Source organism: Pangasianodon hypophthalmus, chromosome 11 (genome assembly GCF_027358585.1).
Source record: "Pangasianodon hypophthalmus isolate fPanHyp1 chromosome 11, fPanHyp1.pri, whole genome shotgun sequence".
Lineage (NCBI taxonomy): Eukaryota > Metazoa > Chordata > Actinopteri > Siluriformes > Pangasiidae > Pangasianodon > Pangasianodon hypophthalmus.
Window position 1 is genome coordinate 5,277,789 of NC_069720.1, and position 16,473 is coordinate 5,294,261.

Below are 16,473 nucleotides of genomic sequence, written 5' to 3' on the forward strand. Positions count from 1 at the left end.
CTTTTAAGTGTCAACCACCTCAGGCTAAAGGGGCAGAGAAGTACTTTTGGTGGACGATGGGAAAAGAAGCGACTCAAATAGAGGCAAGAAATATGTCTCTCACCTGTCCCCATGAGGAAGTATACCAGTCTAGACACAGCTGGATGTTGCAGGACAGGTGGGTGAGGGGTTTCAGAGAAGTGGCTTGGCAGTGGAAAGGCCTCAGTGGCCTCTGATCCCTCATGTTATAACACTGGATCTCTCGTACCTTCAGGCCTCCTCCACAGTTCTTCGAGCACTGTCAATATAGGACAACACAGTCTTTATGCAAACAAATCTGCATCCTATTCTCAGTCAGGTCTTTACAGTATTGCCTCTGTAAAGATTTCTAGTAGATGGTACGACTTAGAGCAACACATTGATGCTGTGTGGCCAATCCAGAAATTGCAATCAGTGTCTGTAGTATTGATCAAAATACAAACCGGCAGGCTTAACACATGATAATCATCCATAATCAGCACACAAACAAGAACCAGAACTCACAGAACCACAGAACTCAAAAAGCACTTTAAGAGTTCACAACGTGGAACAAAAAGGGTGAAATAACCAAACTAATCAATGTGAGACACAGAACAGGTGAACACATTAGGATAATCAACCAATGTAAGAACAGGGGCAGAGACAGGACCAAAACTAAAAGCACATGGAGTGAACTAATTTGTCACAGACTGGCTTGTGATATGTCTTTTGAAATCTCTTTGATCCAGTGACTGTTGACTGTTTCTGTTCTAGTGTCTGTAGGTATGTTTTCATTCCAGTGTTTCACAAATTGTAGCTGTATTTATGGAATGGCAGCAAAAAAGCAAATCATTTTGTGTTTTACTCAAGTCCAAATGCAAAAACTAAATAGGGTGTGACAAGCTGTAATAATAAGTGTCATCATGATCTGATGGCACCTTGGTGCCTTGCTGGATATGTTTCTAAGTCAGTGACTTAGAAGATGGCATTTTGATAGCTACAAAGCTGGAAACAGCTTACGATGTGATTCTAAGAAAACACACGTCACAATGTTGCCAAGGTACTGACATACACATGGCTACTAACTCCGAAACTCTGTTATAAATATCAAATATCAAATACAGAAAAATATGACTACACATGCTATATATCATTAGAAATAAAATCTTAAGCCAAAAACAATTACAAATAATTTATTTGTCTACAAAGAGCTCCATCTCCCTGTTTATTATTCTCTTTATTCATATGCTAACATTTCCATCACATTCACACACAGCATTTTGCAATATTTGGGCATGTCTTTTTTTTTTTTTTACTTTCTGGTATTTCCTCTTGTATTATGTTTTTTTAATATCCAAATTGACATAAACCAGATGAACAGAAACTCCATTTATTACAGAAGAATCACAGTCTGCACAGCATTATCAGACATTGCTGTGGTTCAGAAATTCCCTCCTCACCTTGCTCCACTCTCCTGCCTTCCATATGGCGCATGGCCGGAGGTGGCAGCGTCGCGCCGGTAATGGCCTCTTCGCCATATCACAGTCAGAGTCATTCCCTGTGCTGCAGTGCACCGACCTCCAAATGGCACCAAGCCCACAGCTGGTGGAACACTGTAACGTAAGAGTATTGTGGGTAGATCCTGAAGGAGATGACCCAATGCAAAACCATATGGCCTTCCTTCAAGCATTTGCATGATTTATAAGAAGTACCACAACCTTGCTGAATTCTTGATTCTGACTGGTCAGAAGGAAAACTTTATTTAACATTTATGAAAGGAGTCTCCAGTGTCAGAGCTTATGACACAGCAGTAAGTCTAATAATAAAGGACACTGCAGTAACAAGCTGCATATTTGTCTTATTAATGTCAAGAGAAATTCAGGGAATGACTGTTTCTAGCAGCTAAGTGATAACATAACATAAAATTGCTACAGTATAAAATTAATAAAATGTTTTGGGACATACTGATGTTGAAAACAATCAATAATGCTGTTATGTATTCCTATAATACTTGTCATGTTTTATTCCTTTTATAGAAGTGGCCTGTAGCCCATTATGACAATAACTGGGGTTGATATAATATGAATGGTTCGCTGTTTCCTCATCTTATTATAAGGTAGTATATTTTCAAGTTTATGTATTTAGCATTTCAGGTCCACAATTATGAAGGGATGAACTACTCACAGAGCTCCAGTTGCTGGTGATCCAGAAGGCAGTGGAGGCAATTGGGAGCAGGGAGGCTATAACAGGCTCAGTGGTGGCTTGAGGCTGACTGTTAGGACCCTGAGATGGATACGCTGAGGGAACAGGGGAAGTGTATTCTTTGAACCATGGCAATGAAGGAACAATGAACTTATTGTAACCAGTCTCTGTCCAGGCAGGCAAAGGGGCTGGAGTTGTGATCCTCCTGTGCTTTATGTTTGAAAGTGGTTCCATGGGCATTTCAACCTTTGTACCAATGTCAACATTCAATTGGGAAGTCAATGGTTCCAAGGTTGTACTTAGTGTTAACACAGTCTGAGCCATATTCCACTTATATGTATCCTCATAAGCATGGAGATCTTGCCATGTTGGCTGTTCCTGTTGGTTTGTACCCCCTTGACCAAACAACTCCTCACTCTCCCCATCACTTTTAGTCACACCATTGTTGTCTTTTTGACTTCTAGACATCTCAGGTACATTATTGTCTGTCTGAATCTCTCTGTAATAATCATTATCAGGCTCAGAGCTTGTATTAATATTTGAAATGGCATCATGTGATGTTGACATTCTTTCAGATGGTACCTCATCCGTTGGTAACAGGCTCTGTATAGTGTCAAAGTCCTGATTTGGGACATCTAACTCCTTCCATTTCTGAGAGAATCTGGTGATGGGAGAGCGTGGCCTGGCTGTTGTACCAACTGGTAGGAAGTAGTCCTCTGAAAGAACAATATCAACTTCTGAGATGCTCTCGTCTGGTTGGTCAAAACGAGGACTCTCGGAAGTGGAGATGGTTGGTGGGACCATAGTATGGCTTGCAAATGAGGTAGCTGTGGAAGGATTTGCTCCCTCCCTGTAAACTGTGTTGAGACTAGGTTTGGGTTCCTGCTTCAAATGAATTCCTGAGTAATCAGATGCACCATTTCCTTCACCGTCAAAATCATATGAGAGATCCTCGTGAAACTTTATGAAGTTATAATCATAGTAAAAGTCATCAACTAGAACACTGTTTCTGATTGACTTGTCAGCATCGAGTTGATTGTGATATGAGAAGTCGCCCTCGATTATGCTGTTGAGAGTATTGTCTTCTTGGAGCTGAACTCTAGTTGTTCCCTTGGCCGATTTCGGTAAGTGGTTGTCTTCAGGTATCGAGTTTTTCTCGTTGAAAACTTCTCTGCTTGACGAGCCACTTCCAGACCAGTCACTGTCCGTGTTTGTGGGGCAGTCTTGAATGTTGCATGGCTTTTCAGAAGCAGGCTTGGCTTGAGGATCGCAGTCAACCACGGTGTTCCAGCTGCACGTCACCTCACGTGTCTGCACGCCACTTGAGCAGCTCACAGAGCACTGCAGATCACAGACACACTGAGAACAGTGAAATAACAGCCTGTATGTTACACTTTGTCGAGCCATTTTTGGGACTAATACCATTTGACTTATGAAGGATCTAAAGTTATTTCCAGTCATTAAACAGCTTTTTGACCCGAGTAAATTCATTTGTGTAAGTACACAGGGAGCGAAGCATTCAGCTAAATGTCACTCATTACTGTAAAAGAGTGTCAGTAAAACAGTGGGTGCTTTGTAAGATTTGTGCTTCAGGCTGATTCCTTAAATTGCAGTCAGATTGTTTCTCTCAAACTGATCCTTCTCTGAAATACATCGACATTTCAGTTGTAGAAGTGCAACTTGGCCATTAAAAAATACTTTAAAAGTTGCTTTAAAAAGAGAAAAGTGTATTTTGACCTCATTATAATTAGCCTATGTTCATACCTTTTTTATTCAAATTAATTTGATTTTATGTGAATAGCGTTTTTTTTAGCAATATACATAGTCGCAAATCAACTTTACAAAAATCTAGAGGTAGAAATCCTGACAGTGGCAAGGAAAGCTTCTTGAGACAGCATGAAGAAGAAACCTTGAGAGAAACCAGACTTGAAAGGGAACCCATCATTTTCTGGGCGACACAGGATAGGAGGGATTTTGATCATCACACAACAGTTGTAGGGAATAAAGGCTAACAGTGTGAATTGTGTTTAAAGGAAACAGACTATTCAGTATGATGATAATCATCATTCATTATTTAGATACTTTTGTCTTTATCTAAATATCAAAGGTCATTCTATAGGCATTTAGTGTACTATGTGGGTAAAAAAAATGCCATTATGTTGTACCATGTGTAGAGAACATAAATAGTTACTATAAAGCCGTCTGTGATTCAGCCTAACTGTGTTTGATGATGTTAATAAAAACATATGTTTCTACATACTATATGGCTGAACAATTATTCATTAACATATTTTGGCTACTTTACACACATCTGTAATGCGTAATTACTAAAAGAAATCAAATTACTGATTGCCTCATGTAGAGAGTGTTCCCATTATCACTGAAATGTATGTGAATACTGCCAAAATACTGACATGTATGTACTGCCAGATTTGTTGCAGTTATCTAACCCCACCCCCCACCCCCCATTTTGTCCTTAATTTGGTGTCTTGGCCAATTCCCATCTACTAACATGGCTAACACAAGCTTCCAAAGACAGGCGAAGCCAGCCAACCACATCTTTTCAAACTGCTGCTCATGCTGCGTCACAGAGCAGCGCAACACCCTCGAAGTGCTATCTACCCTCTTCCTCATACATGAACTCACAAATATCCACGATTGGCTAATTTCAATTAGCCAACCAAGACAGCATGCCCCATCTACTTCTCTTGGACTCCTGGCTGTGGCATTGTCTCAATCTTCAAATGACAGGATGAACACTTTACTGATGCACCACTCAAGAACCCCATCTGATTAACACACTTAGTGTAGAACAAAAACCCAATCTAATTCCAGAAAACCTATCACACTACCCCCTACACCAGATGAAATCTTACCTCTGACCAGTTTCCTGTAGTCCAGTCAGCAGGACAGGAAATGTGTTTGTTGCAGTGGGAGATTGACTCAGGCCTAGGCAAGTGCTGGCATTCAGACGGCAAAAGGGCTTCGTGTTTTTCCAGCCCCAAACTCCGAATACACACCACTGTTCTCTTAGTCAGGCCTGATCCCCCACAGCTTGTTGAGCACTTCTGCCATTCTCCAGCCCACCATCTGCAGAATATTGGAGCAGTTCAAACCATGGTGAGCCCTGAGAAGCCCTAAAATCCATCTGCTGCCTCTAAGCATCAGGAGCAGTAGGGCAGTAGTTAAGTTTCAGAGCTCATGATTGGAATTTTGTCAGCCCAAGATGCTCATCTGCTCATCTTTATACTTGGTTTGTATCATGCTATAATATTGTACACTACAATTGTATGCTCCAGAATTATTAGCACCCTTCATGAAAAATTAGCAAAAATGAAAAGAACATGCAATGAGTGATATTTTGGGCTTAAACATATAGGATTGGGTGTATAGTTTAATAGTATTGTATAGTTTTATTTTAACACAATATTTATTTTCATAATTAGTACAATATTTTCTGCAAAACACTGGTTTGAAAGTTACTGGCATCCCAAAATTAGTATGTGGTGCCAGCACCAAAATTCTTCCTGCATTGTCTGGCATTACTGCATTTTTTGCATCGAAAGGGATGTTACATGTTACATATTTGGTCAACTCAACATTATAGTTGCTGGATTCTTTTCAAGGATAACTGTGAATAATTTTGCCATGTTTTAAAAAGAAAACATTAAAAAATAGTTTAAAATTACTTTGTTAATAAGTTTTGTAAGAAAAGCTAAGTAGTTTCCAACTTCAACTGAGTGCAAAATTTGAACCATCGTGCAATGAATATTTTTTCCCTGAGGGGTGCCAATACTTTTGGACTTGGGGAAAAAAAAAAACTATTTACAGACATTGTTAGAAGATCAGAGAAAGAATAAAGGTACAATCTGTCGTTATGCGTGTACTCACATGGCCGGGCATAATCCAGCATTGCAGCTTACTCGATTGTCGTCTGGCCGAGTGGATGCGTCACAGTAATGCTCCTCCACAATTCCAAACGTTCGCTCAACACAATGCATAACCTGTCTCTTGACACCTGGAACAAAAAACAATTTTTCTTCAGTGTGAACAGCAGTAAATAAAGTTTTCAAAATGATGGCTAAAAGCTGTTCGGTGGTTCCATGAATGCAGTTAGTCTACATAGTCTGCTAAATCATATTCTGAATCCCCAGTCGAGCTTGATGAGTAATGTTGCATTAATCAGCAGTAGCACTGTAAGGCCTATACCCTAAAGACAAGTGCAGTCTGAAGAATCTAGCCAAGACGTGAGGACCATAAGAATCTCAGAGATTGTTTGGCTATAGAAGGTGAATATCATGAGCTCTAGTGTCCACATTTATTGGTGTGAATTGTACTATGATTTAAAGGAAGGGCAGCAATGTCCATGAGGACATAAAGAGCACTTTAAAACAACCTCAGAAACCACCTGAAGAAATGTAACATCAATCTGGGAATAAGCAGACTCTAGCCTGGAAGAAATCCATCCAAGAGGGAGCCACGTTACATGAGCAAGACCTTCACATGGAAAAAGTGGCTGCTCTGTAAGGAACGGAAAACCAACAAGGTCTAACTTTCAACTACATCAACCACTTGAACCTCTACACATTGCTCCAGAACATATGATCAGCCACTATTGTAATTTGCATACTCACCAATAGTTGACCCTATGGAGGACCGTTCTACTCGACTTGTGTGCTGAACAGTGAAACTCATCTGGCTAGTGAATTAAACAGTGAGTTAAGAAATGCAGCACCAAATTTCAATCCAATTACAGCAGAAGCCAACCTCCTCCTACATTAAAATACAGCTGAATACTGCCATGTCTCATAATTCATCTCAGAGACAAAATTACTTAGGCAGAAATGAGAAAGGAAAACTGTCAACAGAGAGTCTGAAAGAATTTAAGAGCAAATTCAAGACTAAAAAAAATCATAATGCAGTCAACAGAAGGCACAAGACTGTTGCTAGGTACATAAACAATGTCAAAACAAAACTTTACAAAATCGTCCAATCTGGTGTTGCCTAAAAATGGCTCCTTAAGGCTTCTTTGGATGGTTAAAGGTCCTAGATTTTCAAAAAGGAACCTATCTGATAACATTTCTGAAAGGAAAATTTTCTGTTGTAGGGTTACAATATACACTATATAGCCAAAAGTATGTGGACACCTGACCATGTGGCTCTTCCCCAAACTGTTGCCACAATGTTGGAAGCACACAATTGTCTAGAATCTTTCTGTATGCTGTAGTATTACAATTTCCCTTCACTCGAAGTAAGGGGCCCAAACTTGGGTTTCCTGTGAAGTCTCCGGTTTCATCTGGATTCTCCGGAATGAACGTGGTCAAGAAGTGGCTACTTTTACAAGAAGAGGCCTTTCAACTGAAACTTCCAACGAACAACAGCAGACTTTTTTCCCATAACCCACAGGCAAGTGTGTGGAAATTCTGTATTAAATATATGAATTTCATGAATTCATGCTTTAAAAGCTCACTGAGTGAGTGTTCACAACCTTGAAAATCAAAAATGGATTAGGGGCAGAGCATCTGAGGCTAAGATTAAATTTCACATAGAACCTCTATGGATTCTCCCTAAAAGACAAACAATAGAACACCGTTTTGGTGCTAAATTTAACCATTTTTCAAAGAATACTGATGCCAGCATTCTTACAATGGAATAAAGTGAGTCTGTATGATTCATTAAATGCTCCATAACCTATTATTGACTTACTGAAGAAATACAAAAGAAGTAAATCTTTTTTTTTCTCCAGCAACTCATAAAGTGTCCGTAGACTGCAGAAAAAAAGAGTGATTAAGAGTGATGTCATGAACAGGAAAATGGCCTTTTCCCAAAGGATAGAATATGTGTGATAAGATAATGGGTTTTCAGCTCCAGTTTCTGACAAGCTCACAGTCTAGTCTCTCTTCCTTCTTTTAGGTCACCACAGCAGATTATTGGTCCACATATTTGATTTGGCACATTTTTTACATCTTTACCCTTTCCCAATTTTGGGCTTGGAACCAGCACGGGGAGTGCACTGTTATGTGCAACACAACAGTATGGTAGTTCCCAGGCCAGGAATTGAACCCGGGCCGCAGGGGTGAGACCACCATGGGCTAACCACTAGTCCTCCAGGGACCCCTACAGAGCTTATCATATCTTGTCCCTCAATGAGGTGAAGTAGAACCTGGAAAACATCAAACTGCGCAGTGTGTTGGAGTGAAAACTACCACACGTCTTTGTATATTTAGAGGGTAAAAGTTTGTAGCATCTAATATATACAGACACAAAACACATCACTATAAAATACTAGTATGCCAACTTCTACCAAATATGGTTTTGCAAAGTGCATAAAAAACTTATTACTTATGATATCTCAACCCTATAACAGTACAGCTGTGACAGTAGTACCAGCTGTAATTCAAATGACAGGTTTGCACTCGTTCCTATACATTATCATTCTTACTTTAAAAGCATTCTGACATGCTCTGTGCTTAATATAGATACATGTGAAAGTGCAACTCTGCATTTAAATATAATCTAGGACACACTCTTGTATTACAGGAGCAGCTTAAAAGTGATGTCATTTATGCAGCCACTAAAGAATAGGTAAAGAATAAAACACTTCAGGACATGCTGTTATAGTCAAATAATCAATGATAGAGTTATGATAACCACCCCCAAATTGATTATTTTCCTAGATGTATTTGCAAGGTGCATAAAAAACTTATTGCTTATGATATTTCAACTCTATAACAGTACAGCTGTGACAGTAGTACCAGCTGTAACTCAAATGACAGGTTTGCACTCGTTCCTATACACTGTCATTTCTACAGTAACACATGAGTAATACATTCACAGCGACTTGTATGGCGGACAATCTTAAAATGTAAGGTTAATTATAAACAAATTTAAAAATGTGTTGTTATTTAACAAAGAAAAAAGTTTAATCATTGATATGGTGAAGTTTTTGAATAGAGAGGTTTATTTAACATTTATGGAAGGAGTCTCCAGTGTCAGTGTTTTTGTAATAGTCAGTAAGTTTCATAACTAACTTGTTTCACAGACATTCCACAACATTAAATGTAACTACAAATAGATAAAATCGAGATTTTAGAGTTTAAAATAGAGTTATGATAACCACCTCCAAATTCATATTTTTCTACACCAACACATCCAAAAGTGTTTTACTCTTCTTACAGCATAGAAATTTCCTAACACTAACAGTTGTTTATTTACTTTATTTACTTTTTATCCATTTACAGTTACGTTTCTCACATATGTTGTAACAACTATAAATGGTCACTCCGTCAGCATCTACTCTTTTTTCTCTCGAAGTTAATAAGATAAAAAATGGAGCTTACGATACCGAGAAACTGCGAAACCTCTATAAACCTATTGTCACAAATGCCGTTATGGAAAATTAATCAGCAACATTAATCAATTTTCTGACTAATCAGAAACAAGAACTCCACAGTGCTGTGGTATAAGAGATTTTAAAGAGAGTTCAATTGGATATTTATGGGTCATCCATTGGAATGTGGTCTGATTTAAATTTTTTTTATGGGTTAATATGAATGTGAAATACTGCACAAATTACATTCTTCTATCCTATGCAGAATGTGATGCGAGTCTCATATGGACTTTTTTAATAATAATAGATTAATATAAATAATAGATTATTAATAGAAGTGTTTTATGAGAAGGTTACAGGGCTGTGTTACATACTGTTGCTCCATGTGAGTCTGGGCTTTACGTGTCATTCTTGGCAGGCTAAGTGGGAATACTATGAATTTTCTTTGGGTCATATAACGTATGTACACCATAGTTTCCAATAAACGCACCTCAGTATCATGAGTGCCCCATGAGTTTCCATGAAGACGGATGAATTCCCATTGATAACCCATTGAGAATCCCAAGGAAATTTTCCATAATAATCATATTTCTGAGAACAGTGAACCAATGATTTTTCATTTCCATCTGGTCCACAAAAACATGTCCCTATAGTGCCTTTAATCAAACTAGAGAAGTGGCCGTATTCTTCATTATTTCTTGTGCAGTAAGGTCAGACTTAATAGGTTCAGCACACTACTAATGAGGAGATTTATCCAGTCGGGAATTACTGAATTATAGATAACAGAAAGTGAATATATAAAGAACAAAAGTCTGTACATGAAGAAAGGATATGAAGTGAGAGAAGCGAGACAAGCTCTGATGATTTTTAGTATAAAGTTTTATAAGATACTAATTGGGCAATCATAGCATTTTACCACCTAGCTACACTATTCTTGTAGTGATTTCTCAGTGAAAAATTAGAGAGGCAAAACTTTGACACCAAACATTTCTTAACAGATCAAATACATAACATCATAAGTTTCACATCTTATGATGTGAAGATGAACCGCTATTGAATGAAGTGTCAATGGCTCTTACGAAATATCAAACATGATTACTTGTTATATCACTTATATGATTGCTAAGACACATGCCAAGAGGCAAACTCAACACATCTTTGTACTAGCTGGACCACTTTAAACCTCTTTTGCAGATGCTCAAGCGTCCACCACTTGACACAGGAGGCCACTGGTATGTGTTTTAAAAAAAAGGAGCTGAAGGACCTGACTAATGGCTGGCAGTAGTCTTTGAAAATACTACAGGAGAAAATAGCATGCTGTTTCAGCTACTAATTAAAGCTCAAGCCACAGTGTAGAAAGAAAAAAGTGCAATATTCTTAAAAATATTCCCCAGAGATTAATTTGTACTTTTATTTTAAGTATTATTACGTTTTTCATTTTTTTAACAGTTGATGTTCAAAGTAAGAAATAAATCATGATAGGGCATGCCGTTATAGGAAAATAATTAATGGCAGGGTGGTGTGGTGTGGCCACAAATTACTTTTTTTTGTCTAAACTGGTGACTGGCTGGATATAGTAATTGGGGTTTTGGAGATTAGAAGCACTTTCTGATAGAAAACTATTACTGCAAGTTGCATTGAATTTCTTCCTTTTCTTTTAGCTAGTGAGTTAAGACTAGCAGGCTAGCACACTCACGCTATCAGGCTTTGCGAGCTTGGTAGTGGTCTGTTTGTGTTGTAACTGTTCATAATGTGGAATCAGAATGGCCATCTGGCCAAGCTGTCCAACAAATGTTTAGCAAGCTAGTTAAAAAACAAGAAAGGGAAAAGGTTGTTCTGCACCCTGATGTTTATATTGAGCCTCGACCCAGAGGTGTAAGCATGCTTTTAAAGCTTCAGCATACTTATTGTGGAAACAGCATCCGCAAAGACAACCACCATCAAGAGCTTACAAGCTTGACTATTGGCCTTTGCGTATGAGTGCTCCAGTACTGCATATGGCGCTGTTAAAATTTCATGATAGTTTCCACAATTTCAGAAAAACGACTGCCGCAGCTCAGTCATTTCAAATTCGAAATTTTGGATTGAACTGCTTGGGCTGGCCTTGTTTGTAACAACCAATCAGAGGCTTGGTCATGAATCACAGCCTTCCGTGGAGTTCTCCCAGCTGCCGTGTGCACAACAAGGTTAGCGAAACCTACACACAATGTCCGTCGTGTCTGCAATTACATCATATGTTTTGTGGAAGCCATCCAAACATTGTCTCTGTATTAAGTATGTTGAAGCCTTTTGTCCAATCCAGTTTGGACTGCCTTCCTCCTATCTAGATATCATCAGCTGGCTAGCTTGTTATCACTAGCTCTGTGTGAAGTCAGAATTCTTTCTAACGATGCAATGTGATGGCGTGGGACGTATCCATGATGGTGCATTATGTATGCAAAATGAAATCTTCCGCCAAATCAAACCCGACAGCTCTGCCTGTTAATTAATATCACAGCATTGTCAGGAATGCCATGTTTGAATATGTTTAACTCCCCTGACCCAATAATGATTTTTGTTTCTCAATAATGATTTTTGTTTCATTTTCAACCAAAAAAATCCTCAGCGCGGCAGCTATAAAAGATCAGTTATTAGCTTATAAAAAAGAAAGCTTATCAAACACCAGCACATCTTTTTCTCCCCTATTTAAGTCTCACATTTCATTGCTCTCATTTGTTCAACCACTCACACTTAATTTCCTGTTAATCATTCAACAGTGCTCAAAACATCTAGCTTGTCAATCCTCTTGTCTGATGAGTCTCTCCCCATTAAGCACCTGTCTGTTTGATGCTGGGAATGAAATGGAATTTAAAAAAAGACATGCCACATGTGGCTTAAATTGAATCACACCCAGCTGTGCCTACTGTCACATCTCGCCACAGCAAAACAAGCGCAAATCAACAACTGCATGCAATTTAATTTACTCAGACTACACTAACATGGCGATTCATAGACATCTCAGAAACAACAGGAAATCTTTTCGTAATTTTCTCATATATCGATTTAAACATGACGAGAGCGAGCGACTCCGAGTACATACACTGCTCTTTTCCTTTCTTTTCTTATTCTTTTATTTGAGATTCTCTGTGCTTTCACATCACGCCTTAACAACCATAAGAGCCACGAATAGATATAGGACCTTTCTTTCTTTCAAACTTTACTATAGAAATAATGAACATAACCACGCTCATTCACCACACGACAACGACACATTATAAACGAAGAGCATAAAGAAAATATATAAATAAATTTCCACGTAATGCTAAATGGGTCTATTGTTACATAAGGTAACCATAATGCTTCCCCATAGCAGTTCTCTATTGAAGGTCCAGTGTGTAAGGACTATTATCCTTGTTTTATACATCCTTATATTATTCTTTCTTTTTTATTTAATTGTGAATACCTTTTATGTTACATCATATTACATTTGACAGAAAAGGAAAAAATGCCATCTGCTTCTTCAGTAAGCATTTACTATCCCTGATTATTTTGGGTTTTAATGGCAAGTGCTTATGTTTAAGCATGGTCGTATAAACACTAATGAAAAGAAACACATGTCTCGGACAGCAATAATCAAAAAAAGTCTGTCAGGCTTGGAGATGTGAACTACACACAGGGGATTTTATTCATCTGAATGGGCCATCCAGAAAATCAGTAAAAGCATGTGCGTAAGCTGAGTCTGAATACACAGAACTTTCCCCGAAAGTAAATATCAAAGTAACTTTTGAACTTTAGTCGCCAACTCTGTGCACAAATAGTATGTAACTGTCTGATTAGTTACATACAATTTGTATAACTGTTCAACTCTGAAAACGGTTTAATATTATACCTGTTCCACATGTGGCGCTGCACTCTGTCCATGCTCCACGTTTCCATTGGAAATCAGAGACAGGGCTTCCATTGCTGGACTCAGTCAGCACGTCTCTACTGATGGTGTACTGGTACCTCACGCCCGGGTTAGTTTCCTGAAAGAGCAGCTAAAGAACAGAGACACTAAATTACGTCGCATGTCAGGCCATACCACACACAAGCACAAACAAATGCAGGCCTCAAACCTACACAAAAGCAGGACAATGTAAACACCAGGCATTCTTGGTGTGGAGGAGGACTGGGAGATGATCCTGCTCCAGGCTGATGCTACCACAAATGCCACTGAGTGAAAATTGTATTTCAAGTGAATGCGAGTGACAAATAGATTCTCAAGCCGTACTGTTGTTATAGTGCCTGCCATTTTCTTCAGAGAACAGAAAGGAGCAATCTTGACCAGAGATTAAAAACTCACATGAGAGGTTCAAAACAAACCGTTCCAACATGCTGGGATCTCAAAAGCCCATTAATTGTCTGAAAGCACATGAGGGAAGCTAATCTGAAGCATTCAGGATCTCTGAGCACATAGTGAAGAAGCATAATTACTGTGGTGTCAGGGCTCATATGTCAGACAAAGACACTCTCTCCCACACACGCAGGCTGCTTGCCAAGCTTTTGTGGATACCTCCTCAGTGTGAGGAAGCCCTTTAAGTCAGGGTCCCTGCTCATCTCCCCCCTCCCCCAGTCTGGTCTGCAGCACTAATGAATCCTGTCTGCACTTTCATGTGGCTGGAACACAGCACTGTGGCTTAAATTAAAGACACTTTCGACACTTAGCTCTTCCCTATAACTCAGAATTGTTTAACATTTTAAATATGGAGTGATTTCACATGAAAAAAACTCAAATCATAGTGGATCTATCTATCTATCTATCTATCTATCTATTCACGTTGGTTTGTAGATTTTTAGAATATCATGCATGGTGCCAAAAAAACCCCATAAGTGATAATGACAAGAAAAAAAAATTCCCAGAGCCTATAAATACATCTAAAGCAGCGGGAGTTCAGTCTTTGATAAAAGATAAAAATATTATCAATCATTTATTCTGTGCCAAGCATCACTGCACACTCGAAAGGTAAAAGAGGCATGGATGATATAGAGATGAATCATAAATTGTGTATGCATTGCAGACTTCTAGGCCACATTCCATTCAGTAAGAAATACACAAAACAGCAGTCTGTTTTTATTTTTATAAGAACCAACTGCCTATGAAACAATAAAATCCAGAAATGTGGCAACATTTTTCTATTCCATGAGTAAACAACCTGTATATGAACAAAATAAAAATGTTAAAAAGATATTGACCCTACCTTTACATGTCTCGCTCATGATTTCCTTTACTTAAATCAGAACAAGACTTAACTTGCTAAAAACTCCAATGTTTACCCCAGTACAAGATTTTATAATACTTTATCAAAATATGATTCCATAGAATTAATGCACATTACTATTCACATTATAATATTTAAAAATAGTTGATATTCTTTCTAAAAGATAATTTACATTATCTTGAGAACTGAGCAATATCTTGGTTTGAGTATTTCTATAACTGCTGATCTACCAGGATTTTCACGCACAACAGTGTCTAGTGTATACTCGGAATGGTGCAATAAAGAAAAAACATCCAGTGAGCAGCGGTTCTGCGGTCGGAAATGCCTTGTTGATGAGAGAGGTAAACAGAGAATGGCCAGACTGGTACGAGCTGACAGAAAGGGTACAGTAACTCAGATAACCACTCTGTACAAATGTGCTGAGCAGAAAAGCATCTCAGAATGCACAACACGTCGAACCTTGAGGCAGATGGGCTACAACAGCTGATGACCACGTTGGGTTCCACTTCTGTCAGCCCAGAACATAAAGCTGAGGCTGGAGTGGGCACAGGCTCACCAAAACTGGACAACTGAAGACTGGAAAAATGTAGCCTGGTCTGGTGAATCTTGATTTCTGCTGAGGCACTCAGATGGTAGGGTCAGAATTTTGTGCCAACAGCATGAATCCATGTACCCAACCTTTCTAAAGTCTACATTCATGGTATGTGGTAGAACAGGAGACTCGCAGCATGAAAAGGCACCTGAAAAATCTGCAGGAATTGTATGATGCAATCATGTCAACATGGACCAGAATCTCAAAGAAATGTTTCCAACATCTTGTGGAATCCATGCCAAGAAGAAGTGAGGCTGTTTTGGGAGCAAAGGGAGGCCCTACCCAGTATTAGTATAGTGCTCCTAATAAAGTGTTTGGTGAGTGTAAATCAAAACATGTGTTACTTGATCAAAAATATGTGAACTATCTTCAGAAGATCTGAGTACCTGAATCCATACAGGCTCCATAGTTGGTCCGGGGGAAGTCAGGTTCTCCAGCTGGCCTGTTCTCTCGTACATGAATACCGTCCCTGCTGCCTTGTACTCTCCAGTCCACTGGATTGTCCAATCGCCATTCAGAAAATACTTTTCTGGGTTGTTGCTGCGTAAAGCCAGAAAGTTCCCAGATTCGGCCACCTCCTCGATGCGAATGTCCCGTGCTCCTTCTGGAATTAAGCCAATATCTACATAGCCTGAGGGAAAAAAAACACACAAATTTATTATTAAAACTTAACCTCAGTGCTAAATGGCTGTTCTCTAATAACAGAAACAGATATCTTACAGGAATTGTATCATGACATTATGGCACGTTCAATTCAAAAGGTCCTTACTGAGATTTTAATGATTAAAAATTCATGTCATACCCAGGCCTTCACTCTCCTCAAAGGTCTTCTTCACGGTTTCACAAGTGGATCCGTTGCCATGACAAACTCCACAATGATCCTCAACTGCATTAGAGTCGATCTCATAATCACAGCCAATACTCTATAACACACAGGTCAATCATTTCAAAGCAAGTTTATAAAGAGTATTTAGAAATCACTGCCACTTGCTGTACAATAATTTGTCATAAAACATAGTTAAACGTAGTTAGAACGTAGTTAAAACCATGAAAATATAGCAATACCGAAAGATAATGACCATATTTTACCCATGAACTCAAAATCGTAATGGTTA

At 38.7% G+C, this 16,473-nt stretch overlaps 1 protein-coding gene across 2 annotated transcripts in view; it reads right to left on the reverse strand.

Moving 5' to 3' along the window:
* The window catches only part of LOC113536575 (A disintegrin and metalloproteinase with thrombospondin motifs 7), a 72,798-nt gene that overhangs the window by 25,491 nt on the left and 30,834 nt on the right, over positions 1 to 16,473 (reverse strand). Inside the window, exons 14-21 of one of the 2 annotated variants that reach the window (XM_026930601.3) lie at positions 16,161 to 16,281; positions 15,745 to 15,989; positions 13,398 to 13,545; positions 6,091 to 6,217; positions 5,076 to 5,289; positions 2,182 to 3,558; positions 1,458 to 1,610; positions 104 to 277 (exon numbers count right to left, since the gene is read on the reverse strand). In XM_026930601.3, coding sequence (XP_026786402.3) covers positions 104 to 277; positions 1,458 to 1,610; positions 2,182 to 3,558; positions 5,076 to 5,289; positions 6,091 to 6,217; positions 13,398 to 13,545; positions 15,745 to 15,989; positions 16,161 to 16,281 — 2,559 coding nt within the window. The remainder of the gene's footprint in view (positions 1 to 103; positions 278 to 1,457; positions 1,611 to 2,181; positions 3,559 to 5,075; positions 5,290 to 6,090; positions 6,218 to 13,397; positions 13,546 to 15,744; positions 15,990 to 16,160; positions 16,282 to 16,473) is intronic. The other variant, XM_026930602.3, reaches the window with a different exon arrangement.